We start from the raw sequence: 26,508 nt of genomic DNA on the forward strand, positions 1-26,508 counted from the left end.
CTAACCAGCGTCGGGTAGACGTCGTTGATGGAATTAAGGCGAGGTACGTGGAAAGTTTCATCTTAGGAGACCTCGCTAAAGATGCCAGTGTGCAGCCACGAGGCTGTAAGTAAGTAATTCATAGCGGACAAGATAATTGGGCCACCGCGATTCTCCTATAGAGAAAGGGTCTCCTCTCTGTACGCGTACACATGACCACGACCTCTGAGAACCGCTTTAACGTTTAACCCCTTTGCCTATGAATTCTTCAACGAGTTGCATACACCACGTTAGAACGCTGTTTACACGATCTATTCAGCTACGTTACAGTTTCCGTAAGCCACGTGCGTTCGAACGTACAACACGTGGGTCATAGAACCTTGCACGCCGAAAGATACCAAGGACAGATCTCTGCCTGTAGACACGCGATAACGTTAACAGCAGAGATTAAGGCAAATTTAAATTTCGTATTTCAGATGTGCATCGCGAATGATTCATCCACGGTGAAAGGTGCGAAGGTTGGTTTCGCTTGCCTTTCATTCAACCGGTGAACAATCTAGCGCCCGGTATCTACATTTAATGAATCGAACGGATAATGGAATCCTAAACTATCAAGTCGACGTTTCTTTATCCTTTTTTAACGCTGTACCACATATTTCTGCTAGCGCTAAGTTAAAGAATTCGACCATCGAACTTATATAAGTCTACCAGAGTTTTCAACTTTCACATTCACTGTGAACCAACCATCCTGTCAGACACATACAAAATCGTCACGTTGCATTAATCGATCCAATCACGTAGCAGTTGCAGTTATACAAAGGTTCGTGTATGGATTTTAATGTCTGATTAGTGAAATCCATTTATCATAATGCTTAGATTACGGTTGGAGTATCGACCTTGTTGTCGTCAGACAAGCGACAGGTAAAAAACGAAAGAAAAAGTGAGGCACGAACGAGGGGGAGTAGAGAGAAAATGCGTCCCTCTGAAACTGGCATCAGAGCATGAATGGATATTAAAGTCCTCGAGGAGGGTGAAGATGGGGATCGAATTTTTTGTCCGAAAGAAATTATAATATCAGTTGCAACACGGTACACCGAGATCTCGCGAAATTATTCTGTGCACGTTCCCGAGCATTAATACTCGTTCAACGGTATATCGTCCGGAGAAAAAAATTCATTTGCCTCGTTCGATACTTTCTAATATCTTCCAACGATTAGACTGCAGAAACCAGACTATGTAAATGATTGATAGAAGTTTTTCCGCGACCTCCTTTCGCGCAAAGCTTGACACACTTCCGAAAAAGATTATACGAAAAAAAAAATCAAGCATTTAAAGAGATATTCTTTGCAGTCAATTATAGTGAAACAATTTTGAATAGATTGCACGCGATCGTTGAGAAAAATTGAGCATTCGAGAACGTTTCCGTCACGATGTACTTAGCACGCTACTCTAATCCATCGTTATTAAATAAGTATATATAATAATGTAGTAAAAGGGGTGACGAGATGCTGTCACGTCAGAGTAGTATAATTTAGTATAGGCTATGTACGACTGTCGAAGAAAGTCGAGCATTCGCAGAACCACGAGGTTGTAGTCGATCATAGTCAAACAATTTTGGACGATGAAATATCGTAACGACACGAAACTGTCATACCCTGTCATAGGAATAGATCGCACGATCTAGTACAGTACAGTTAACCACAAGTACAGTTAAGTCTAATCACCGCAGTAAAGCGATTCAGTCGATCCTAAATCATTGTCGACGTGGCAGAACCTTTTCGTTCCGACCAATTGAATGTGAACGCAATTATTAGAGCAGAACAATGCGCGCAGCCAACAGGCCGCGAGGGCAGCTTCGTTCCTGCGTTTGCGGCAAACACAAAACAACGAGTTGTTCGATATTAGGAGGAAATGTATTCGATGAACGGCATTTTCTTTGGTGAACTCGCTGGGTTTGTACGCGAAGAATTCCATCGCGCAAACATTAACGCGGAATTCTTTACACTCGCTCACTGTGATTTGCAACGGTACCTTTCTAAAATGAGAAAAAGAACAATCGTGTGGAATCCCCGTAATAGAATACCCGTTTGCAAAGGAATTCGAATTTGACAGGAATGTTTGGCGGTCGAAACTGTTCGCTTGATGGCATACGAACTTCGTCAATGTAATTTATATTTCGCTGAAACATATTAGGACGAGGTGCCGTAGAAAAGTATAAAACACGTCGTAAACTGGACACGCAAGGTTTACGACCTTGAACCGACAATGCCTTTCATTGGCCGTAATTTGTCCCGTTGCGTATAATAAGCTAACAACCGCTAAAGATATCATAAATCTAATTCAACACCGTCCTATTCTCGTCAGTTTGTAATATTTGCCAGTCAGGCTAGCGCGCTGGCCATCGACAGATTATCGATCCGAAATAAAACTCGGATAAGCAAAAACCTTCGGTTAATCGCGACGAAAGTTCCGTAGGATTTTTACGTCACAAGTAATACGCACGGCAGAACAAACTTTGAATGTTCCGCTATTGGCTTCAGGCGACGAACTTAAGACCAGATTTATACGGCGAAGAAACGAAGACAGGCGCATAACTGTTCGTTAGAGAAAACATCGATGTATCGAACATGTGGACAGACGACCTGCAAGACGTGGAATCTTCCAATTCGTAAGTCGGAATTGCCATTACGTTTGGAACTGTATTCAAATTTTTAACGAAATCGATAAATAATATAAGAAACATGTAAACAACGAAGAGAACACCAAAATGATCGAAGAAACAACTTCATCTCCAAAGTTCAACGACCGTGCGATATTTACAGAGGGGAAATCAAACATCATATTTGTCAATTTTATAAGATATAGTCGACAGTGAAATGCCAAGGTATGAAGGCAAATATTTACACTACGAACCAAGGCAAAATATCGACGAAACAACATATATGGAAATGTAACAGGAATTTCTACTATAATTCAATCTGTGTCACCAAACAGAAACGTCAACGGTACATGCGATTTCCGTATCAATCCGCGTATTTTCGTATCACGTTCGCCTATAGTTTGCAGCTTCGCGCGACAGACGATTGTTATATGACTATTGCATTTTCGCGGTTTGTATTCGTATTTCGTATTTGCATAGACAAATAGGAAGGAAAGTCATCCTGGAAAATCAGCAAAGCCGTATTACGCAGAAAATGGACTCTTCGTTGCTTCCGTTTCCAACCGACCGGGTCATTTTCAGCGAAACAATCCTTCCCCCTCTCTCTTCCTCTCTCCTTATCTCTGTCTTTCTCCGCTATAATTCTAAAGACGAGTCTCATGGCGAACGAGCAAAACTGCTGAAAATGGGAAAGAAGGGATGCATAGCGAGACCGCCAGCCTTTATCGACGAATATTCCACGCGTTCTAATTTCATTTTGCTCGCCTTACTAACTCCTCGACGACCTTAATCTCGCTCAACTCGCCGCCGTGAAATTTCACGCGAGTTTGCACGGGACGCTCAAGGTGCACGCGCCTCGCGAGCATTCAACAGAGTCGGGTGTAAACAAGCGATAACGAGTTACTACCACGACAGAGTTCAAGATTTCCGCCGATAAAGCCTCTTTATTAAATAGAAAGCGACGCAGAACCACGCAAATTGGTTCGAGTGTGAGAGCGCTGCCATAAGGTTCGCTATCGATTTCGGGATAACTTTATGTAAGCGGAAAATCAAACTACCATGAGGAACTTTACGCTGGAGCCGTAAACGAAACGTAGAATTTCTATTAAACGAGATTAAAACGAAAGGTACACGAGAAAATACATAATTCCAGGATTTATCCATATATTTTAGAAAAATATCATTCAAATTTTCGAAGAACGCGTCGCTGTGAATTTACAGATCTATGAAAAATTCTGAATTTGTCATGTCGATTCGTTTACCTTGATTATCGTCGTTGGTTTGTTTGATTAGCAATATACTTACTGTTAAGTGTGTAAATACTGTTCGAGATTAAATATCTCTGTCACGATGTTCAAACGATTGATATTTTAAATGTGATAAGCGAAATTTCATTTAATGTCCGATTATCTGAACTCCTATCGATTGAATCTGTCGATCTGGACGTAAACGTACACATAAACAAAAAATGATAGGTAGTGAGGAAAATTAAACCAACGAGTAAAATTGGTAAACTGTTATATATGTCGGAGAGGGAAGGACAGCGGGACTTTCCGTCGGGAATGCTGGGAAAAACCTTTCATTACCATAGTCAAGATTTTAATGTTTAAGCCATAAAAATAAGGAAAACAACTTTTAATGTTCCAACCTGGCACTACGACCAAGGGTTCAGGTTTAAGGTGACATAACGGGTCACCAGACGTAGCCAGGTCACGGGAGGGCCGCGTACCTGACAGAGGTACGGAATGATTTTATGACTCTCCTTAGAAACAAGGATTGACCCGAGAAGCGGGGACAGAAGTATATAAGGGTAGGTTCATCTGGATTCAGGGAGTTTTTTAGTTAGTTAGTCGTTGAGCGAGTTGCCGAGTAAGTCACGCTGATACTGGTCATCCCGTGGACCGTGGATTCGTTATCGAACTTGGATTCGTTGTCACCATCATCTCGGACATCCTATTGCCGTTACTCATAGCCTCTTGTAGTGCCCACATTCTCACTGATAAACACTAACCACATCCGCGACGGTAAAGTAAGCAAAGGTTCATAGAACGCCCCAAAGTGCCAACCCGACTTCGACATATAAATTGTTTATTTGCCAACGAGTTTAGGTACATGTACAGTACTTGTAAATGCGATATATCAATCCTCCGTACAATATAAAGGAAGACAGGTGTTAAGTAAAACTTTGCATACGAGAATTTGCTATCGAAGGGTATTCAATTTTCCTTGGTCACGGAAGCCAATCTGCCGGAGGACTGTATTTCAGGTTCAGCCATACGTGTACACTGGAGAACGTCCATCAATAAACGAGCTTTAATACCGATTCTTAAGAAAGAATGCGATGCTTTCTGCTCGCGGTATAAAGCGAAGCTTTCATATGAAAGTACGATAATTGAAAAGCGCGAGAGGTTGGGGGAGAGGCCAGTATGTGCAAAAACATATTGAAAATCGACGTCTGTTTCCGAACAAAGAGAAACAAAAACGCTGGCCAACGAATTCTCGCGAAACGTGGTATGATCGTTTCTATCGAGCTTTCGTACATCGTGTATCGTGTATCGGCAACTTACCCAACAATATAGAAAGTAATTCACATACGAAAAATGGGCTTTTAGCGAGATTAAAAGTCTCCAAAATCTTCCGAATTCGTCGACTCGGCGAATGGATAACGTAGGTTTTAAATCAGAGATAAAATATTTTATCACCGAAATATTGGCTAATGCCCGATTTTGGTTTACGACGAAGACGAAACTGCTTCGTGGTCGAGTCGTACTCGATGCTAATTGCAAACGCAATAGCACGTTCCTCGGCTTCGCGTAATTAGGATTCTCCACGTCGCACGGTACTTAACAGTTGTCTATTAATTATACCGAATCGATAGCTTCTCTATAGTCGCAATCAATGGCAGCTGATCGTCAGAAAATTGAACAATCGCAGCAACTTCGTTCCAATTATTCTTCGCGAACAACTCGATCGATTTAATTAATCAAAATAACAGACAGTTAGCGAATGCTAATGGCTACGACTTATCCAATTCTCGAAATATCGTCGTAGAAAACGGAAGTTGATAACTTTCCGATAGAGGCTTGGTTAACTTGCAGAAGCTGACACGCTGCAACGGAGACGGAAGAGTAAGTTTTCACGGGGAAACCGTGAATTCCTTAGGGCGATTGATATTCTTCCTCTGTGTCACGGAGAGACCGACAAATTTGCCGCCTCGAGCAAATAATCACACGTCCCAGGACCGCGGATGGTCCAATAAATTTCCCCGACTACGACTACTTTAACTCGAACATCCTACTCAACGTATTCGCTGTCGGAAATCGCGAATGAATGATGTCTGGCCGTGTCTGCTTCTAACGTATCCATGGCTTACCTATGATTTTCTCGATGCGTTCGGGCAAATGTTCGGAATACTCGAGAAGAGCACAATAGCTCTTTCAATATGACATATGTACGTCAAAAAACGTATTCGATGCGACACAAAGCATTCTCAGCATAACAGGACAAAGAAAAAAGATTTATCGATATGGTATTATTAAAAAAGCTATAAATTTACTAGATATAGGATCGCCATTGAAATACATCTCATTTGATTCCGTCAAACGCGTCATCCTGACATTACGCAACAACATCTTTTGACAGCTCTGCTCCACAAAGAAATTTTACGCTAACGAGAACGAACCTTTATTTCGGTACGGTTATTTCGGGAACTCGCGTGCAGAAGTAACGGGTGAACGGGGGGACCGGGGAAAAGATACGTGCACCTTCTTCTGGAAATTACGCTTTTCACAATTTTCAGTCCAGTCCTCTGGTGACACGATGGATATCGGGCACGACGAATCGTCGGAACGCGATGGAATAATTTGAAAACGTAAACGTTTCGTCGGCTGCGTTTCACACCGACCTTCCCTTATCACAGAAAATTTGTATTAATATATTCTGTGTATTGTACGGAATATTTTGAGATTTTATTAACACTATAACAAGAGACAAATGCCATACGTATTATAACGAGATATAATTGGTTATACCGAGAAGAGTGTCAACAAATATGAAAATAAATATAGAAATCGCGAGACGTTTACTGCAAACGTATCGTTGGGTGTTATAAAGCAAACATATAAAAGGAGGCTGTTAGTTACACGTTAGAGGTATAGCAAGGACGTGGCAGGTTTATGCCACGGTCAAGAACAATCGCTATTTTCGAAAAATAGAATTTTAGCACTTCGGTGGCTGCCAGCAGTCAGGTGGTACGTGACTCATTTTCAATACCTCGTATTTTTAGTTGCTTCGCGTCGCTTTTTCCATACCTCAATAGTAAAGATGTTGTCATAAACCACGGAGTTTCTAAACAGTCATACGTGCAGAGCGACGTGCAGCCTAACGATTCTCGCGTCAGAATTCGAACCCTGTGGAATATTTCACGAAGGTGTCCATTGTCCATACCAGCACTTCGCCTTCCAGCCTCATACAACACTCCGTTATCCTTCCAAATACAGAGATACAACATGCCGGAGATACAACGAAGTCTAAAAAATCCTTAACAAGCGCGTTTTCGTCGAATTCTAAACGGACTTTTAGATTCCCATTACAACGCGAATTAAACTCCATATAAAATAATAACTCTAATTTCTATGATACAAACTTTCACCACGCAACACAAATATATAGCGACATGCCTGCTAATATGCATCGATAGTGTCGATACCGGTCTACACATTTCGATCTGGCATCGATAAATATCAAAGACAAAGGCATCAAAAGGAATCAATACGTCTTTGATACTTACGTGTGAGAATGTGCCGATACCTGTTTGATACGAAAATCTTGATACCCGTTTTACACCTACACGAAAATTCGATATCTGTTTGATACCTACACGAGAATATCGATACCTATTTCATACTTATACGAAAATATTTGTATAAATATATATATAATAGCTGCTTGATGCTTGTACGACAATATCGGTTGCCATTTTGCAATTTAATCCTTCGCGAAAATATTATTTATTATCGATAATACCAAGATAATGACGAAGCAGCAATAGGAATCAATACCGTGAACTATACGATTAAATTATATAATACATAATACGCAAACAATTATAGAATAGTATTTTGTCACTACTGCTATAACAATTATAGAATAGTATTTTGTCACTACTGCTATAACCATTGCGGTGATCGTTGGCGACACAGTCGTTATTGTAACGTTTGTCTACTACAATATTTACCAAAAGAAAAACCGTTAACATTCGTCGAAGCCGTTTCAGAAGACATATACATACGTTCAAATTGTGATTTTCATCCGTATGAAGCATAGTATTGGTTTGGTATCGATTGAAAAAAAATCAATGTCGATAACTGATAGAAAATACGTAAGATTTTGATACGTATCGATATCGATATTTCCTATCGAATACTTTGACATCAAATTGACTGGATGTCAATGATATCGTTATCGCTCAATCACTAAACACAAGTATAATACGGTTCAATGTGACACACAGTTTTTATATAACACGGTTTACATTACAATCTACAAATTTCCAATCGCTCTGATCTAATTATTAATCCCCTCCACTGGGGAACAACATATGTATCCGTAAAAGGTTTCCTCGAGTGTTTAAATACCTCCGTGAGTTACTATATATATTAACTAAAAAACAATAAAAAAAACAACTTGTCAAACAAGCCTAACCCAAACAATTCGTAAAACAGTTTTAGAAGCATTTATGTTAAATGGAACAACTTTGTGTCTGATCGCTGACAAAGAGGTGACACGATTGAATTAAAATATGACGATTTTACGAATAGAATTTTAATCGTGGAACGCGAGGCGCTGAAAAGCGCGAAATTAAATTTCATTGGCCGTAGAAACGCAATGATCGTACGCGCGTGGAAGTAATGTAATGACGAAAATTGCAACGCGACTCCGGGACAATGGTCTTTTCACCGTTATTACGACGTATCGGATGACGGTTTATTTTCGTGCTCTGTGTAATAATCATGATTGATGAAACAATGATATTATGATCGATGACAATTTATTGTGCATTCGATACTCTTATCCATCGGAGCCAGGTATTATTCCATTATATAATATTGAATGCAATTTACGTCGATACACGAAGACATTACATTCCACGATTCCAGGCTGAACTATGGATATGCTTCTAACGAAACGAGTAATTTCATCAAATGTCGTGCAACGATGCTATGGATGGCTATAGAAGAATATGTCACGAGGTACTACAAACAGATTGTCCTATTCCGATGATTCTTCGAGCACCACTCCATGCCATCCACTTGTAGAACACGTGCTTTATTAGCAAAAGGTGTTCTATTACGTGCAACTTCGATTAAAGTATTAAAGTTCAAATAAAGACTTATTTAACGCTAGATTTGTAGTATGAAATCTAAACTACGCTATAATATATATAGATAATTATGAGAATAATGATACGATACGTTCCAAAATAAATGACTTAATAAAGTCATTATATCGTTATTATTTTTCTGAACATCACTGAGATCATCGAGACATAGAATCGCATTGTAAATGGAATTAAATATCCCATTATGAAAATCATCATTAACCAATACCTTACAAACTTGAGTATCTGTATCATAGTCCGAATTATTATATATCGCATTCATTGTTCAATGAAAAATTCGTCCCGAAAGGGTTAAAGTGGATGTAAATCCCATTTAGATAAAAGTCAACATTAATTTCGCTAAAACCACCATGTATTTAGTAATTGTAGGAAACGTTCACTCCGAAATTCGATAATTCTAACTTTAAGAATATCGCTTCTAATTTAATATCAATTTAAACTTATACTTTCATTATTCGCATATGCGGTTGTCGTTTACATGACAAATACCGTGTATTTCGTGTCACCTAATCGTCGACAAAACGACGAGGAATAAAGAAGATTGTGAAAAATGGTTTCTAGATTTGTATGAACTGGTCCGCGTGAAAAGCGTCAATATGTCAAAAGAAAGTGACCCTTCAGGTGTTAAAATTTCATAGGAATCCGCCCAGTGCAGCCACTTGCTGACTATAAAGCGTCGTGTGTCCCTTGAACGACATCCATGAATTTCATTCACGATACAATTTTCAAGTATGTACGCTATACTGTCTGACAGGAAGCGAGTATCGATCTTCTTTTTTATCATGGACACATCATAGCCAAGCTGACAGAGTTACTTCGTCAGACATTCCAGTTACGGGAGCACGTGCACATTACCCAGCAAGGATACTAGTCAAGAGTCAAAGATATTTCGGTCGGTATGACACACCGAGATCCGAATGGACGGTGTCGCGAAGTTTGAGAGACGGCTTGACTTTGCGTTGGCAAAGTTCAAACGAACGGATTTTCGTTCCGTCGCGTCGTTGGCCGAAACGCGTGCACTAAGATCTGGCCACTGCCTTTTGCTAAGAACAAATGTAGAAGTACACGTCGTGTCGTCTTCGAAGGATTATAATTAGCGATGGGACCGATAGACTGTTTTATGTTACTGATACGATGAAATAATTCGCAAAATTTGCATAAACGCAACGTCATTGGAAGATACGAACAAAGTAACTTAATCATCTTATCAAAGTAAACGAAACCGTAAAAAGAAGTAAAAGAATAACAGGTACTAGACAGAAGTCCACTACAGAAATCAAAAGTGTAAAGGAAAGATTCTATACTCTGAAGAAGATTTATATCCTGATGCTATCGATATTTCAGTATTTTCAAATCTTATTATTGCAAAAGATAGGAAGTGAAAGAAGAGACAATGACTAAAAAAAAATTACTAAGCGAATGCTTGGCAATCCTTTTCACAATCACGATGTAAAAATCCAAAATTCGATAATGTCAATTAACTGAAAAAGGTTACGAGTGACAAGTTGCGTGAATGCAACATTGATCCTTAATAGTTAATAGCATAATTTATACGGATACTGTTATTTTCCATCGAAATGACCGCGTATTACACAGTTACGTTCGTAGAAATGTCAAACGTGTGCCGCACATTAATTGACTCGAGTTGTTCGAGCTATTTGGCACAAAATAACTCTTCGCGGATCAACATTGACGTTATCGATTTGCTGGAACTTCTGTCTCTAGCCGCGACTACCGACCATACTCGTTCCGCAAGAAAGGAACGTTCGGATGAATTTCACGAGGTTACGAGACGAGTAACGAGAGAAACGACGAAACGAATGATAGAACGTGACTAAAGATCAAGATAACGGTTCTTCAAACTGTTCTCCGCCAAACTTCCATTTCCATATAGCTGCGATTATCTGCTCTTTACAGGAGTGTTTGGGAATTTCAGAAGAAATATCAGAAACTATAATCAAGATAAATCACGTAATCGAGAGAAACGCGGATTTAATCGCGTACACAGTGTCGGCAGAGATACATGTACTTATAAGTTTGTTTTTTATTCTCATTGAATATTTCATGATGAAGAAACGTTAAAAAGCGTTGATATTGAACATATCCGATCATCGAACGGTAAAGACAGTGATATATACTTTTTGTCCCCATTGCCTCGAAAATAGACGAGGAATTGAATCGAGCTGGCCGACCACGAGTCTATAGAACAGAAACCGAGAAATCGAGTGGATCCGCATGCATTATGGAGTACGGTGCAAAGGATAGCAGGGCGCAAGCAAAGGTGGTTACATTGATATTCCAACTACGTGGATTTATTTCTGCTCGTGGGTAACTTAATCAACATTAACAATGAGAAAGTGTAGGCATTCTTTTCTCCTCAATCATACAGTCAGGGAGAGGTAGTCGAGCAAAGGGAAGGAAAATTAAAACGTGAACCAATCCGAATAAGGAATTTAAAAGTTAAAAAACTTGGACCGTGACTACGTAAATGGAAACGTTCCCGAAACAATTCGAGCGACTTTCACGCGTCTTATTCGTGATCGTTACTCAACCACTGATCATGAAAATACGACACAGAAGAGAAACGCGTCGATACATATTTTAATGCTGACCTATAGGACTAACCGCAAGAATTGTATGTTATCGTGAAACCGCCACCACGTACCGTTGACCTTTCGTAGATCGATTTCTTACAAATAGAACGGAATTCTTTCTAAAGACGACCGTCATGTGGTACATCTAATGTTTTAAAACGAATATACAGGTTATGTTTGAAGAAGAACAAGGAATTGAGTGAATCAAGTTATGCATCATTACTACTCCTATTTCGAAACTCATATTGGAATTATTAGGAACTGCGAAGTTAATAATAGTACACAATAATAGATAGCAGAATGAATTGAAAGAAATTCTGATGAAAGTAATGATAATGCTTACGTTAAACGTGGCTTAAAATGGCTAAATTTTTCACGTGAATATAACTGAGACATACAGGTGTATCTAACGTAATTCTTTGAAAGATAACATATTGATCGGGGACAATGTAATAAATATTATATCGCGTAAAAAACGAAGAAATTGCAGGTAATTTAAATAATGTAATACCAAAAGTCGTAATACAAAGTGAAACATCAGTTGATGCAGTAAAATAACGAATTAAACGATGAGACGATAGTTCATAAAAAATAAAGGTGTGAAAGTTCAATATCCCGATCAATGTATGCCGACGTACTTCGTGTGAAAATATGATTGACATACATGCATATGTAATACATTACGCCTACCGTTACATCATCTGTGGCATGTGTTCTCAGCAGTAGTGTTAGCAACCGTGGAATGAAGGTCACGAAGTAGTTGACGTGACAATGACCCATTCTGTTCGTTATGTTCAATTTTTGTTTCTCACCCGTTTTTTACGAATTATCCTCGACAATGATAATGAGCGTGAATATTATCACTCCAAAGTGATTAAAAAAATGTCTAAAAAATAAGCAATATCCGAGTATTGTTACAAGATAATGGATGGAACATATTTGATAACTAGTTAAGGACAATTGAACGAATACAAAATGAGTAACGATAACGCCGCGTGATATGGTATTTTTATTCATGAATGCACGTGTACTTTATTTTCAACGCTGCTCGTAGTCAGTTTTACAGCCATATTCCAATTCATTATTTATCCAACTGAATTGCAAATATGATTCATGCTATCGCGATTTATTATTGTTGCTTTTCGATATATCGTGTAGGTATAGATAAACGAATATAGCCACTCTAAAAACATTTCTCAAGCCGAGACAATAAAAATACATCTTTATTGGAATAAAAAAATTATTGGAATTTTCTAGACTACTTAATGAAGCACGTGTAAATACGTATACGTAATACGTGTTTCGAATACAAAGAGAAATGATTTCAGCTGGCTTTACGTATTTATAATATATAATCCTATAAGTAATATGAAGAAGGCAATCAATCATATTCTATAATAATAAAAAAAAAACAAATAAATATCTTTTAATAATTGCCGATCCGTATGAGTATCAATGTATTTTCTCGTACCTTCGATACCCTCGCCGGATACATTCGGTTAATATAACGTTAACGGAATGACCAGGGATCGATTTCAGGACGAAAACGTCGTTCCAAAGAAACGGTATGACAAATGCATGGGAGCCGTCGGCCGAAGAGACTCCTAAGACCACAACACGTTCAAGCACAGTGCTGCTATTATCTGGTCTGTTTGTCCGAATATATCATAGGTCACGGTATAAAGACGAAACTGCCCTTCGAGATAATCGCAGACGGCGAGCATCGCGACAACGCCTCGTCTCGCGGTGATAACGCGATGGAAATTATCGACCCCGGTTCACCGACGGGGGTTTGTTTTGAACGTGCATCCTCGCGCACCAGCCGTCGCCAATAACGACGATAGAACAGGGCAAGCCTTTCCACGACGGTGGCGACGGCGTCGTCAACCGAATTCCCGGAAACGATTATTACAGAAAGCACACGTACGAGATAACAGGTTGCTGCCGAAACACGAGCCACGTATCAGGCAAACGTGCGTTTCGTATTATACACGACACGACCACGACACGAGACAATCTTCTTCGAGAGCGCGCGCATCGCCCATTGTTTCGACGCGGTGGCGGTGATATGGGTAAAAGCGACCGGATAAATGGCGACTTTCCCCCCACCGCTGTGTCGCGACCGCCTCACGGGTTGTAAATCTCACGCGACACGCTGAAACGCACGCGTTCACCGCACCAGTATACCAAACGTTCAAATAACGAATAAAATCCGTCTAAGGCACAGAAACTGATTGACAAATTTCGCCGACAAAATACCTCCGACCGAATCTAATATATAAACTTGTACTCACCCTGTGACCAGATTCCTCGAGTCTCTGCCTCTTGGAGTGTGGTCCGTCTCCGTTAAACGCCATCCTAGGGTTCGACACCGGACAATTTAGTTTTAAAAGCGGGGCACTCAGTGCTACGACGACACGTCCGTGTGTATACCGCGCGGCTCTCTACCGTGTCGACGATCTCGTGCGCGGGCGGGGGAGGGGGGAGGAAGGAGAAAATAATCGGTAGGACACGACGCGAACGCGACGAGAACAGACAAACGCGCGAGAGCGGCTTAAGGGAAACTGGATCGCGATGTTGCTGGAGAGGAACGTCTCTGCCCCTAACGAAGTAGCCGGCCACCGCAGCGCTACCTACCGACGCCACTATTCGAATACTGACGGTATGATCTTTAAGGTGGAATCGCGCGCACGCGCGTCTATCCGCTGCCCCACTCTCCCATTGGTCGGCCTATCGTTGCTCGCGTCGTATATTCGAACAATAAAATTACCATTAAATAACAAGTCAAAAGAACATTTGCAAAGAATATTGCAGTTTTTATAACGTGATTTTCTTAAAAGTCGTTATTATCGAAGAACAGAAAATTGAAATAGTACATTATTCATCGACGATTATAATTCAGTGATATTGTCCAATCAAAGGCACATCGTAATCTGGAGCAACTTTGATTCGTGGACGCGGGAAGTGCAATAGTATAAACACTTACAGCGATTGAAGAAGGAAAAATTCAAGGTAGGATTTATCGGAAAATAATTCGAAACTTTAAACTGACTAGTTATTTTTCCTAGACATTAATACTAAATTTCGAGGTGACAATCTACTATCGAACACCGGTTTCAGTGTTGGTGTCAAACTTTTTTCGGACAGAAATAGAAATCTGTCATACAGCACTATGGTTTCCACTAATGGCGCCAACATCATTCGAAGCGATCCAAATATTATAACTTGTTCCCACCGATTTAACAGGTTATTTATTTCTAAGTTATTAATATCAGATTCTTGCGGCTGCAAATAAGCGTCAAAATTTGCAGTAGCTACGCTACAATACCTGAAATAGAGATATTTGTATATACTTGTACATTCGTTGCTGCTTATTTAATTTTCAGTTATGAGATGTTAGTAACTTAACTGTTCAAATGTCATTCCTTTCGATACTTTAACATTCCTGAATTGACTATGACGTAATTTTTCATTTTTTTTTACTAAAATAGTTTCTAAAGCTGCTCTATAAGTGTGTACCTGAAACAAATAATTCAGTTAATAATACTTATTCAAATATGTACATGTTTACCAATTCACTTAACTATTAAATCTTCATAATTTCCATTCTTTAATTTGTCACAATATTTTTCAATAGCGTGGCAAGCTACTTCTAATGCTGTATAAGTTAACAAATGATTTTTATGTGCTAACAGATACTGGCTAAGTGGATAACCCTTTAATTCTCTTGTCTCTGATCTAGAAAATCAATTATTATAGTACATAATATTAAAGAAAAAGGTCTTATAAGAAAATATACGAACTGTATCGTTAGTTTCATATAACAACATCCTACGATACAAATAAATTTGGCTTCGCTTCTAGATGAGTAAAACTTCAATAATATAGGAGCTAGATCACCACAAGGATGAAGTCCTATAAGACCAAATTCAGTTTCTGTTTCGCTTAAACCGAATTCATTCTGAAACAATTCTTTTAATCGATTAACTAACTCTGATTCTACTAAACTCGAAGATTCTAATTTAGCTGTAAAATGTTGAGGACACTTTTGATGGAAATTAGGTATGTGTTTTCTTATAGACGTCAATAATTCCTGATCCCATTTCCTGCAACAAAACTATTATTAGCATCGACTATAATGATATTGTACCATAGCAATTTGTATACCTAGCTTGTTGCAATAGTATACAATCTTGTTCGATGCAAGTAACGTTTAATCCATATTGGAACGCTAGGATACGAGCTAAATGACCCATTCCAGATCCAATATCAATGATACATTTACAGCTAGCTTCGTAGGCACAGCCTGCACATACTTCAGCTATTTCGTGTATCTCGTATCTCTTTTTCTTCTTTATATGTTTTGAAAACAGGTTATTAAATTTCTGATCCTGGGAGTATAACTTGTCAAATGTATCATTTCTGCTAGTTTTACAAATTTTGTCATTGTTATTTGTTATTACTTTATTGAATTCACAAGTTAAAGTACTTTTTGGATCTTCGTGATCTCTATTTACTTGCAAAATATTAGCCACTTGACGAAGTGCAAGCAATGTTAAGGGCCATACACGTGTGCTGTAATACAATTAAAAAGATTGTAGAATAATATGTAAAACAACAGGTAATCAAGTTCGAACGGTATAGTATCGGTACTCACCACGAGATGTCTCCCGATAACCATTTACCGAATTCTCGAGGAGGAGTATCTTGTAATGCAAACCTCCAACTTCCCGGTAATTTGTCCCATAACTCGTCTTGGAAAAAATCCTGTATTAAAAAAAAAGTAGTAAAGTCATTAAAGTTCTACGACTCGATGAAGACAACGACACGCGTTTGGAAACACACGTCTGTAGCTATATCGAATTAACCCGAACAAATACGACACTATAGAAGATGATGGTACGAGATAAATTTCTAATGTTACATACCACGACATAAGAGTTCAATAGCCAACCGTATACATCTAAAACGCAAAATATTTGGTCAATCGTGACACGAATTCCGGTACACACTTTACATGTGCACCGAATGTCAGTAGGTGCGGCCATCGTTGCAATGAAATAGCCGCGTAAATTTGACTGATCGTTCCACGTGATTCTAATTCTGTCATAAAATTATCATTTCTAGAATTCATTTATTAATACTAAAATTTATCTCTAAGTAGTTAACTCTCGATAAGTAACTTTTATCGATTAGTAATTATTAGTAATTTATATGTGTATATGTACACGTAAAATCAATGTGTTATATCTTATTTTCATATCTATCATTAGATAAGTCTTTCAATTTTAAATTATTTATAGTATCCCACGCTATACAAGATTTTAAAATGTACTCTTTACGATGGAAATAGAAAGCGCAGTGAATATAACACCGGTCACAAATACTTTTTGTTTATACCGTATATACTGTCTAATTATATAACACAGTTATGAGAATATGCATACATAGGTGCGAATGATACAGCTAATATAAGAAACTTCGCTGAAAGGAAAGTCAACGATAATAAGAAAAATATCGAACCGGCTGTCGCAAAAAGAGCGAAGTAAACGATTTAGATTTTTTGCTCCTAGCCATGATATATCGAGCAAACGATACCAGGAAACGATCAACTAGATCGAAAGCAATTTTCTCACGGAGACGCGTAAAATTTTAATATATCAGCCAAGGTCTTATGAAACGGCGAACCGTCTTCCGCCGCTTCAATACAAAAGGCAAAGGAAATGAGAACCGTTTGTTTGCTTTATTTATTAATTAAAAGATCGGACGCTATTCTTGCCATGTCCCACTTTACGGCACTTTCACTCTTCAACAGTTACGTTATTGCTCATGAGCGCAGTGCTCTCCGAGAACTACATATATACCCACAGACTGTACGGCCGTAGATCGAGAACCATATCATCTGCCACTCTATATCTCTGGACTTTCATGAGAACCCAGCAGCTACGACTCGTGCAATTCACTTCTAAATGTTGTTTCACAAACTACTGTTGCAATTATTGCTAAACGCCATAATAAACCCGTCTCCTTACGCTTGCCTTATTTATCCATCTCCAATCGTTTTCAGACAATTAACTTCGAACGATTCTGCACAGTTTTCCTCTCATACGTGAATTTTACGAAACCAGCAATCGTATCGTTTTATGTTATTCCTTTGATAAAAATTCAGTAATATAAGAGTTTTTTGTCTACATGAATAAATAGTCTTACTTACAAAAGATGTGTCTTTACGGAGTTAGAAATCACTGACCATTCGATTCTTTGCTCATCGTGTTCGAATCTCTCGGTCGTTGTTTGGACCTCTTACGCCAACGTAAGTGAAAGTTTTCAAGTAGGACGAGCGAGACGTCGAATCTCGACGGTGCGTGGATATTCGCTAAATACTCGTCTTTGTTGCTGGATGCTGGTCCACTGAAATCGTTAAATGTCAATGTACTCTGACAGTACCTGTTGTCTAATTTCCAAATCGATTTGCTCACTCTCGAGCCTCGGGAGAAAACGAATTTCTGTTACATCCTTGTGTCATTAAAGTTCAGAGGTAAAGACGAGGTTATAGGGAATCAATCTAAACGAATCTATCTCAGATCAGATGAATCAGTCTGGAATGCGCGTTACGCAAGTATGAGAATTTTGCATCATCAGAGCTTTTGCAACTAAGGGTTTTACCAGGTCATCCTCATTTAACTGGTATTCTAGATTTCTGCCTTTCACAGCAAACTCAGCGCAATTTACGGAAAAAGAGTGCACGCGATCTTTTCACGTGGGATAAACTTGTTGGAAAATCTCGGACTATTTCTATTACGGAAAGGAAAACTACGTAATCGTAGCAAAACTAAAAACAAAACAGGTAGGAATGAAACGAACGTAACGAAAAATGTATACAGCAATTACGTGAGTTTTAAAGTTTCGATTCATTAAGCGATGTAATTGCGTAATTCTTAGTACCTAGGTTTGGGAAACTCGCAACTGAATATAAAATTACAATATCATTAAAGAACAGAGTGAAATGATGTCAAAGTAACAACGAATCATCATCGTTACAATACAGTAGAATTAAGAAATTATCAAGTCAAAGAAAGGCTGTTGGTACATGGTAAAAGTGATCGCTAGAATTTGCTTATCGCCGTGAAAGAGAGGTCATTAGACAGACGCAGGAAATGATTTGTTCGTAAGAAATCGTTCGCTCGGAACCGCTTTAAACTTTTAGCGAAAGTAATGACAAGTGTATGTAAACGTGAGTGTACGTGTAAGTTGCCATGCTCCGGAGGCGGTAGTCTTTCACCAAATAATTCGGTGTGCACCATGCCAGTAGCGGACACGGCCTTCTCCTAGAGGAAAGGAAGGTTTCGGTTTCGATAGGCCTTGGAGGTCGACGGAAAAGTAACGCTCGTTTAATATAATCATCTTCCTTTCCTTTCGATCGGCAGACGGATTTAAAGAAAGTCGACAACGACTTCGCCCGCTTCTCCCTTCTCCGTCGTTGTCTCCTCTTGCTGGAACCTTCCTTTTTTTTTTCTTTTCTTTTTTTCGTCTTGAACCGCGTCTGTATGTCCTACACGCGAAAGGTTGAAACGTTGCTTTACACTAGCCGCGCAAAGTGTATGTAGCCACCAGAGTCAGAGAAAGGTGCCCCACCGTATTCGATATTAGAGAGGAGCTTCTTGAAGCGTTCTGTGGTGGTGGCATCAGGTAGGGAGAAACAGGCCTCTGGGCCCAATCTGTCCTCAGTTCCCGTACGAAGCTTCATCCAATATCTTTCAGTACATGCCCGGTCCTACGGATATCATGTTGCCTATCGCGAGTTAGCCGCTCTTCATTAAAGTCAAACACGTGAAACCGGTGAAGTGTGACACGATCATCCAGAAAAAAAGAAGCCGAACGAGTAACTGATTTGGACACACCATGCGCTTCTTTAAACTGGTAATTGTATAAAAGATCGTGCCTCCTCGAGAATATTCCCGGGAACCGGTGAAACTCTCCGCCGAGAGTGTTGTATTAATAGGCTAAATAGCTGATTTCAGAGAACGCGCCCGCTTGTACTTTCATCGTAATAACCATGTCTCGTTTCTTACTTACGGGAAACGTTCGACGCGGTTCTATCATTTGTAATCAGTCAGCGTATCGCCTTTGGCTACTTAGCAAGGGAAAGTATTGTATATCGGATTAGCGACGCGTTTATGTATGCTCAATTAATAGCTCGTAACGTATTTTTCTTTTCTTTTTTTGGCTAATCTATGAATTTCAAATTCTACGAAAAAGTTCTAACGAGATACGTGTTCTAACGAGCTCGCACTATACCGTTCAATTTGGTCGGCGCTTAGCATGAAAACCATGTAAATGAATTCATTTCGTCCGCGTACGTCGAGTACGAGTTTTCTTTTTGTTCGAAGAATATTAAGAAGTCGCCGCGCTTTAGGAGAGTCACCGAATTCTCCAGGTGAAACGCGCACGCCATTCAATCTAAAACCTAAATTTTCTCTCCTTCTTTCTCTCTATGGCCATGTAAAGCAAGCGACAAGAATTTCTGTTCTATTCGCGCAATTTAAACTCGAGAAACATCCTATATCCGATACGTGCTGTAACTCGGTCTCGCCATATCGGGAACACGATCGCGGCTGGGAATCGCTTATCAGGGTAGCAGTAACTGTCCATTCGGCGACGCTAGAATACCAATCGATTGGCCTTTTAAGGCCTTACAGGATGTTTCTTCTTGTTTATTAATCGGGTCACTCGGTTACCCACGCGCGATCAATGTTTCCACAAATGCGTTCTGCCTGTGTACGCAGATACATGCCATTTGGTTCCTCTTGTTTTCATGTTCCGATAGAGATTCGCATTTCCAGATTGTCACGATAATAGCGCTCTTCGTCGTTGCGACCTTTGCCAAAGATGAGTCCTCGAAAAGCCGCGATAAGAGGCAACAGGTTGCATTCTATCCGAGAAGAGGAGCCAGACCGCCGCCCTATGCCGTCCAAATGGAACCAATCGTTCAATATTCTCAGAGAGATCCGCTCTACAATCCTTTGGCAAGCTCCAAGAGCGACGATCTTTACGAAGAGGGTCCGTTGAATTATTATCCGACGGAACCGGAGCCTATCATCGAAATTATCATCAAGGAATCCAACGAAACGTTGCCGACACCGGTACCCCCACCACCTCCTCCACCACCAAGACCTACGAAAGAGCCTATACAAGTGTTTTATGTGAAATACGAGAAAAAGAAAGGTTACGGGGATAAGTCTCGAGTCGTCTACGATCCACCCGTGCCTGCGCTAACACCTGTCGAGGAACACGAGGAGATCAAGCCAGATAACCCAGCGCCTTACCCGGAAGAACCTGTTCACACGGCGACACCGGCACCGTCAGAACCTTCTACGACTTTGAGAGCTATCATTCGACCCGACAGTGAAGTGTACCATTCTGGTTCTAGCGGTATTCGCGTCACCTTCGGCACCGACCAAGTACCTCCGAACAATCATCATAAGCGTAGCGATTTGGAAGCGCCGCCGACCCAACAACAGGCCAAGCCGACTTCTACTCCTCCAGGATCACCTAAACGACAACATGGTCCGTATCAACCGATACAACCGGTCCATCAGAGAGTTCCACCACCATTTCCACAGCAGAGAATCGCCAACTCTTTTCCACAACAGCAGGCACTCCATCAACCTCTCCAACAGCAACCGCCTCCTAATTTCTTGCAGCAACAGCCGTCCTTCTCGTCTCCGCCGCAAGCGAGGAGTCCGTTGCAAAGACCTCAACGATTGCCTATAACGATTCAAGGTCTACCAGATGTACAACAACGAGCGCCGTTCAATACTTTCGGTACGTCTCATCGCGTCAACATTAACCACCCACAACAACCAGGGTTCCCACCTACGTTGTCGGTTTCCCATCAAAACGTGCAGGTACAAAATCAACCTTTACCACCGAACCAGGGCAGTCCTTTCAACGTGGAACAACAGCCGCAGCAGCCACCTTTGTCCTCGTATAAACAACAAGAATTAGAAAAACAAAGGTATCACGAGCAACGTCGTCAACAGGAATTGCTAAAGCATCGCGAACATCAGAGGCAACACGAGCAACAAAGACTACAGGAGCATCAACGATTCTTGGAACAACAGAGGATACTGGATCAGCAGAGACAGCACGAACAACAGAGACAACAGGATCATCAAAGATTGCAGGAGCAACAGAGAATACAGGAGCAGCAGAGGATACAGGAACAACAGAGGATACAGGAACAGCAGAGGATACAGGAACAACAGAGATTACAAGACCAACAGAGATTGCAGGAACAGCAAAGATTACAGGAGCAACAAAGGCTGCAGGAACAACGCAGAAGGAAACAAGAACAAGAACAGAAATTGTTACAGGAACAACAGTATCGTTCGCAATTGAAATATAATCAAGCGCAACCGGTGCACAATATACCGCAAGTACCAATCTTGCCTCAAATTCAAAAACCAGGAGGAGAAATTTTCAAAGCTGTTCCGAAGCTCGAGCAACACTATGCGATTCGAGAAAATCCACTTCATCCTGGCCCTTTCCCACCTAATCCTGTAATCCAGCCAACTGGATTCCCGGACACGCCACAGAATCAATACGTTTCCGCTCAACCGCCGAGTTCGTCGCCAGACATCTTAAGAAATCCACCGAGCGAATTTATAAGCGATCAACAGCAGCATCTGAATACGAAACAGCAAATTATTCAAAGTCAGCAACAAGGATTTTTCTCTCAAAATCTTCAACAAGCGCAACAGCAGCAAAGATTCCCAGCGTCTCCACAACGATCTTCGATCTGGGGACGTCCATCGTTTGCCGGAAACAGCGCGAGTCCTTCGCAAAAGATTTACGCGACTCCAGTCAGTCCCTCTGAAGAATTTAATTCGATCTCAACCATCAGACCGTTCGTTCCAAGTACAACTACTACTACCACGACGACGACAACGACGACTACCACCGAAGCTCCAACGACGACAACAACTTTCTCTCCAAAGAAAGAGGCTAAAATTAGGGAAAATATCGCGAATCTTCCGGACGAGGTACCGGATGATATCAGGGAACAGCTGCTGAGTTCCGGTATTTTGGGTAATGCCGACATACAAATACTGGATTACGACAAGGTCGGCGACATACCGATAGAGAAACTACCGCCGGAGGCTCTGGCGAATTTCTACGGTGCCGGAGGCGGTTCCGCGGTAGCTGCCAGCGAACCGGTCCCGTCGATCGTCAAGAAACCCCAAACGGCAGAGAGCGCTTCCTCCTCGACCTCCTCTTCTTCCTCCACTTCCTCGCCAGTTTCGGCGAAGAAGGCGGCTACCGATAGCTCGACTAAGTTCGAGCAGGCTACCTTGCGGCCAGGTGGAGTGGAGATGAAAGTAGTACGCTTCGATCCAAATACGGAGCAAGGCCAGGCGCTAGCGGATCAACACATACGCGATGATGCTACCAGGTTGAATCCCGTAACCGTAGGAGAGAAAGACGAGTCCCAATATAATCGTTATCTACCGCTCAAAGTGAGTGGTGCTTCCTTCCCTATTCCGGACGTGCCGCAACTTAATGGTCGGAAGATCTCTAGCGTAGTTGTATTGGCACCCGTCGACTATAACTTTCATGAGGAAAAAGAGATTGAATCGAGGCAAGGCAGAAGGGTCAGCGATGTGCAAGCGGTCAAGTTTCTCGCCGGCGATACTCTGAAACAACTGGTGAAAAAACCAACGGCGGACAACTACAAGAAGTGGTTGGAGCAGGAAAGCCGAACGGAGCCGCAGAAACAGTCGGTGGTTCTATTGGTAACCATGTAAGTGATAGACATGAGTTCGATGCCATAACTAATCACGCTTACCTATACTCGTTTGCTTTTGTTAACTCGACCATTAGCTTTAAACGACACATACAATTATTCTTTAACGGGCCATATTCTCCGTCATCCATCGTCATCTTCCATGAACGTTCTATTCGATCCGCTTCCGCGAACATCTCTCCCAGCAATAACGATCAAAATCGCCGGACTTCACTTTCCTTCGGCTTTCAAATAATCATCGATGATATTGCAGGCCAGAGGGCGCGGATCAAGGCGAGAAGGAAATCTTTATGTATGATGTGACCTCGCAAACTGTGAGCAAACTGGCCGGAGATCTATCTACAGCGTTTGTAGATGCTGCTGAAAGTAACTCCGACAATACCGACTCTTTCACCGATTCAACTCTTTCATCGTTTTAAGTACTCCACGAGAATGAATACTATGGCACACCATAGTAGAAATTTAAGCAATAAATGGGAAAAGAAAGAAGGTTTAGCGTGCCAAGTCCGAAAATAACACACAAACCCTTCTCTGTCATCTCACGTATTTTAAAATTACAATGAAACCGGAACAAGGTTTAAAAAAGGTAAAGGACATAAAAATACAAGTATCCTTGTAGATATTTTAATTATGTACTATTATGTATATACTGATTTTATACTTTTTTTATACAAAATAAACGCAATATTTTTTTTACATGTAAATCATCCGCTTCCTTATAAAGAAACTCTTCTAATCGAATATCGTAAGTTCGAACATGCGCCGTGCAAATTCAAATTTTGTCGTAACCCTCAGCGATAATTACGAAGTTGTTGTTAACTCGATTCAGTTCAAATTAATTAATACGTTTAAAAGTTAGTAACAACTTCAATTAGATCGCCCATGTATACAATTTCATTTCATCGTTGTTAACAAAGTTAAGACATCCACCATTGCAAATCTAATTTACGCGAAAGATATAATTAATTGCATCTTTTATAAAGATGCCAACAAATGCTTTGATAATTATAATTTATCATATTTTTGCAATAGACATAAAGTAATATTGCAACTACTACCATTAGGAGTGAAAGAAAAAAGATATTAGCACCGTTATAGTCATTTAAACCCAACAATCTAAGTACATCTGTAATAACATGTTACGTAAATTTTTGATAATATGATTATAGAATCGTCTACGATAAAAATATTTATGTAAGTGCATTATGGCATACTATATCTTCATCTTTATAAAACTATGTGCAACTAGCGTATAACCGTATATGCACACAAACATATATATATGTATGTATATTTCATTATTTGAAGTTTCGTACGCATGGTGGCAGTGTGTATAGTGCAATTAAACGAATGGTTGGTGTTTTTAATAAAAAAAAATAGAATTTAGAACACATTTAGATATCAACTGAGAAACGTAAGCATAAAATATTATTTTCTATATGTGTATATTAATATATTAATGTGTGTATTAAAACTCACAGTGTTTATAACAGGCTGTTTTGTTACTAGCATAGGTTATCTTGTCCTCGCATCGTTTCGTATCAAGATGTTAGAAGACTGACTTCGTTGAAGAAATTATATCGACAAAAGTATAAAAATGTCTAGCAGTAGTTCTGAAAGTAGTGACGATAGCCATCACGAAAAGTCACGGAAAAGACGTAAACACAGACACCCTAACCAAGACAGACGATCCAGCAAAAAGGAATCGAGCAGCAAGAATAAAAGTTACAGAGACAAGAGAGAAGGTAGGGACGTTCACAAATTTAGCAGAAACGTAAGAAGAGAAAATAATGATGTGCATTATGATAGATCGCAAGGCGAACGGGATAGGTTATATAGGGATAGCCGACATGATCACCTGAGGAGAGAAGAGGATAGACAATATGATAGAAGAAGATATGAGAGATCTCCTCCAAGAAGAGAGGAATCTCGTCCACGATACAGAGACTATGAAGAAAAAACAAGGAGACAGAGAGGCCCTATTGAATATAATAAGAAACATGACAATGTCAACAAAGAAACAAGGAATAATTTGGAAGAAGTAAAAGTAAGAAACCAACCATCGCCTGAATGGGGTAAACCTAATGTTAAAGCTGAAGCTAAGCCAAAGCTGGAAGAGAAAGATAAGCCAAATTTTGAATTATCTGGAAAACTGACAGAAGATACAAACACTGTAAACGGTGTGGTTATTAAATATTCCGAACCTGCAGATGCGAGAAAACCTAAACGAAGATGGAGGTTATATCCGTTCAAAGGAGAAAAAGCATTACCTACTTTGTATATCCACAGACAGTCAGCCTATTTAATGGGCAGAGATCGCAAAGTTGCTGATATTCCCTTAGATCATCCTTCGTGCTCTAAACAGCATGCGGTTTTACAATATCGTTTAGTATCTTTTCAAAAGGAAGGTGGAGGTGAAGGAAGAAGAATTCGCCCTTATCTTATAGACCTAGAGTCTGCAAATGGTACATTTGTAAATAATGTGAAATTAGAACCAAGAAGATACCATGAACTATTAAAAAGGGATGTAATCCGTTTTGGATTCAGCTCTAGAGAATATGTTTTATTACATGAACATAGTAAAGATGATTCATTTGATGATGATGTTCCCTCAACTACTACAAGTATACCTACTCTTACTACTACTGCATAGGTAATACTGCATTTCATGTTGTGTAATATTTCTTAAATATTTTATTTTTTTGCAGAAATCTATTTAATTGTATATTCTATTTCAGTTTCTACTTGTAAAATATTTAAGAAGCAACTTTTAAGTATGTAACATTACCTACTAGGACAAGTTGTAAAATTAGTTTATAATTATCTTTAAATTGAGTTATAAGAAAGATTAAAAAATTCAGTTCTTCTGGAGCATTTACAACAGTGCAATATTTATTCTGATAATATTTTTTAGTTCTTAACAGAAAAAATTGTTAGTGTACAAGTTTGACATTTCATGTAATTAGGAATATAAATTGATTGTAATAAATCAATCTTGAAATACACACCTATTATAATTTATTCAATTATATCAAACGCTTTATTCTCCCAAACTTATTAGACAATGCAT

The 26,508-nt window shown here is 39.8% G+C and overlaps 4 protein-coding genes across 6 annotated transcripts in view; 2 read left to right on the top strand and 2 right to left on the bottom strand.

The window, feature by feature from the left end:
- Window positions 1-14,289, bottom strand: part of LOC117239399 (heterogeneous nuclear ribonucleoprotein L) — a 165,561-nt gene extending 151,272 nt beyond the window's left edge. Inside the window, exon 1 of one of the 2 annotated variants that reach the window (XM_033504907.1) lies at window positions 13,104-13,692. In XM_033504907.1, coding sequence (XP_033360798.1) covers window positions 13,104-13,127 — 24 coding nt within the window. In that variant the 5' untranslated portion in view covers window positions 13,128-13,692. Of the gene's footprint in view, window positions 1-13,103; window positions 13,693-13,926 lie in introns of those variants that run through there. The other variant, XM_033504902.1, reaches the window with a different exon arrangement.
- A 220-nt stretch (window positions 14,290-14,509) lies between these two features.
- On the bottom strand, window positions 14,510-16,717 carry LOC117239395 (protein RRNAD1). Its single transcript, XM_033504899.1, has 7 exons — window positions 16,561-16,717; window positions 16,290-16,399; window positions 15,800-16,207; window positions 15,436-15,738; window positions 15,217-15,370; window positions 15,042-15,151; window positions 14,510-14,960 (listed from the first exon to the last, which is right to left on the bottom strand). The coding sequence occupies exons 1-7, from the start codon at window positions 16,678-16,680 to the stop codon at window positions 14,684-14,686; spliced, it is 1,482 nt and encodes a 493-aa protein (XP_033360790.1). The 5' UTR covers window positions 16,681-16,717; the 3' UTR covers window positions 14,510-14,683.
- A 2,312-nt stretch (window positions 16,718-19,029) lies between these two features.
- LOC117238599 (YLP motif-containing protein 1-like) lies at window positions 19,030-24,113 on the top strand. The gene is made up of 3 exons (XM_033503628.1): window positions 19,030-19,552; window positions 20,476-23,435; window positions 23,692-24,113. Exons 1-3 carry the CDS (start codon window positions 19,535-19,537, stop codon window positions 23,855-23,857), a joined length of 3,144 nt encoding a protein of 1,047 aa, XP_033359519.1. The 5' UTR covers window positions 19,030-19,534; the 3' UTR covers window positions 23,858-24,113.
- A 609-nt stretch (window positions 24,114-24,722) lies between these two features.
- Window positions 24,723-26,459, top strand: LOC117237597 (smad nuclear interacting protein 1-like). Of its 2 annotated transcripts, none has more exons than XM_033501731.1 (3): window positions 24,723-24,852; window positions 24,948-26,091; window positions 26,177-26,459. In XM_033501731.1, the coding sequence occupies exon 2, from the start codon at window positions 25,036-25,038 to the stop codon at window positions 26,089-26,091; it is 1,056 nt and encodes a 351-aa protein (XP_033357622.1). In that variant the 5' UTR covers window positions 24,723-24,852; window positions 24,948-25,035; the 3' UTR covers window positions 26,177-26,459. The 2 variants fall into 2 exon arrangements, with proteins under 2 accessions (XP_033357622.1, XP_033357631.1); XM_033501740.1 differs by having other exon boundaries at window positions 24,735-24,852; window positions 24,953-26,091.
- Window positions 26,460-26,508: the final 49 nt, after the last annotated feature.

The sequence above is a fragment of the Bombus vosnesenskii genome, unplaced genomic scaffold (assembly GCF_011952255.1).
Source record: "Bombus vosnesenskii isolate JDL3184/JDL3185 unplaced genomic scaffold, Bvos_JDL3184-5_v1.1 scf7180000013264, whole genome shotgun sequence".
Lineage (NCBI taxonomy): Eukaryota > Metazoa > Arthropoda > Insecta > Hymenoptera > Apidae > Bombus > Bombus vosnesenskii.

What these genes read in the sequence shown, in the direction of transcription:
- LOC117239395 (XM_033504899.1), bottom strand. Translation starts at nt 16,680, where the DNA reads ATGGCCGCACCTACTGACATTCGGTGCACATGTAAAGTGTGTACCGGA. An exon ending in GAAATTATGAAGATTTAATA is followed by an intron (nt 15,152 to 15,216) that starts GTTAAGTGAATT and finishes TATTTGTTTCAG; the next exon opens with GTACACACTTATAGAGCAGC. An exon ending in AAAGGAATGACATTTGAACA is followed by an intron (nt 14,961 to 15,041) that starts GTTAAGTTACTA and finishes TCTCTATTTCAG; the next exon opens with GTATTGTAGCGTAGCTACTG.
- LOC117238599 (XM_033503628.1), top strand. An exon ending in GTGGTTCTATTGGTAACCAT is followed by an intron (nt 23,436 to 23,691) that starts GTAAGTGATAGA and finishes ATGATATTGCAG; the next exon opens with GCCAGAGGGCGCGGATCAAG.
- LOC117237597 (XM_033501731.1), top strand. Translation starts at nt 25,036, where the DNA reads ATGTCTAGCAGTAGTTCTGAAAGTAGTGACGATAGCCATCACGAAAAG.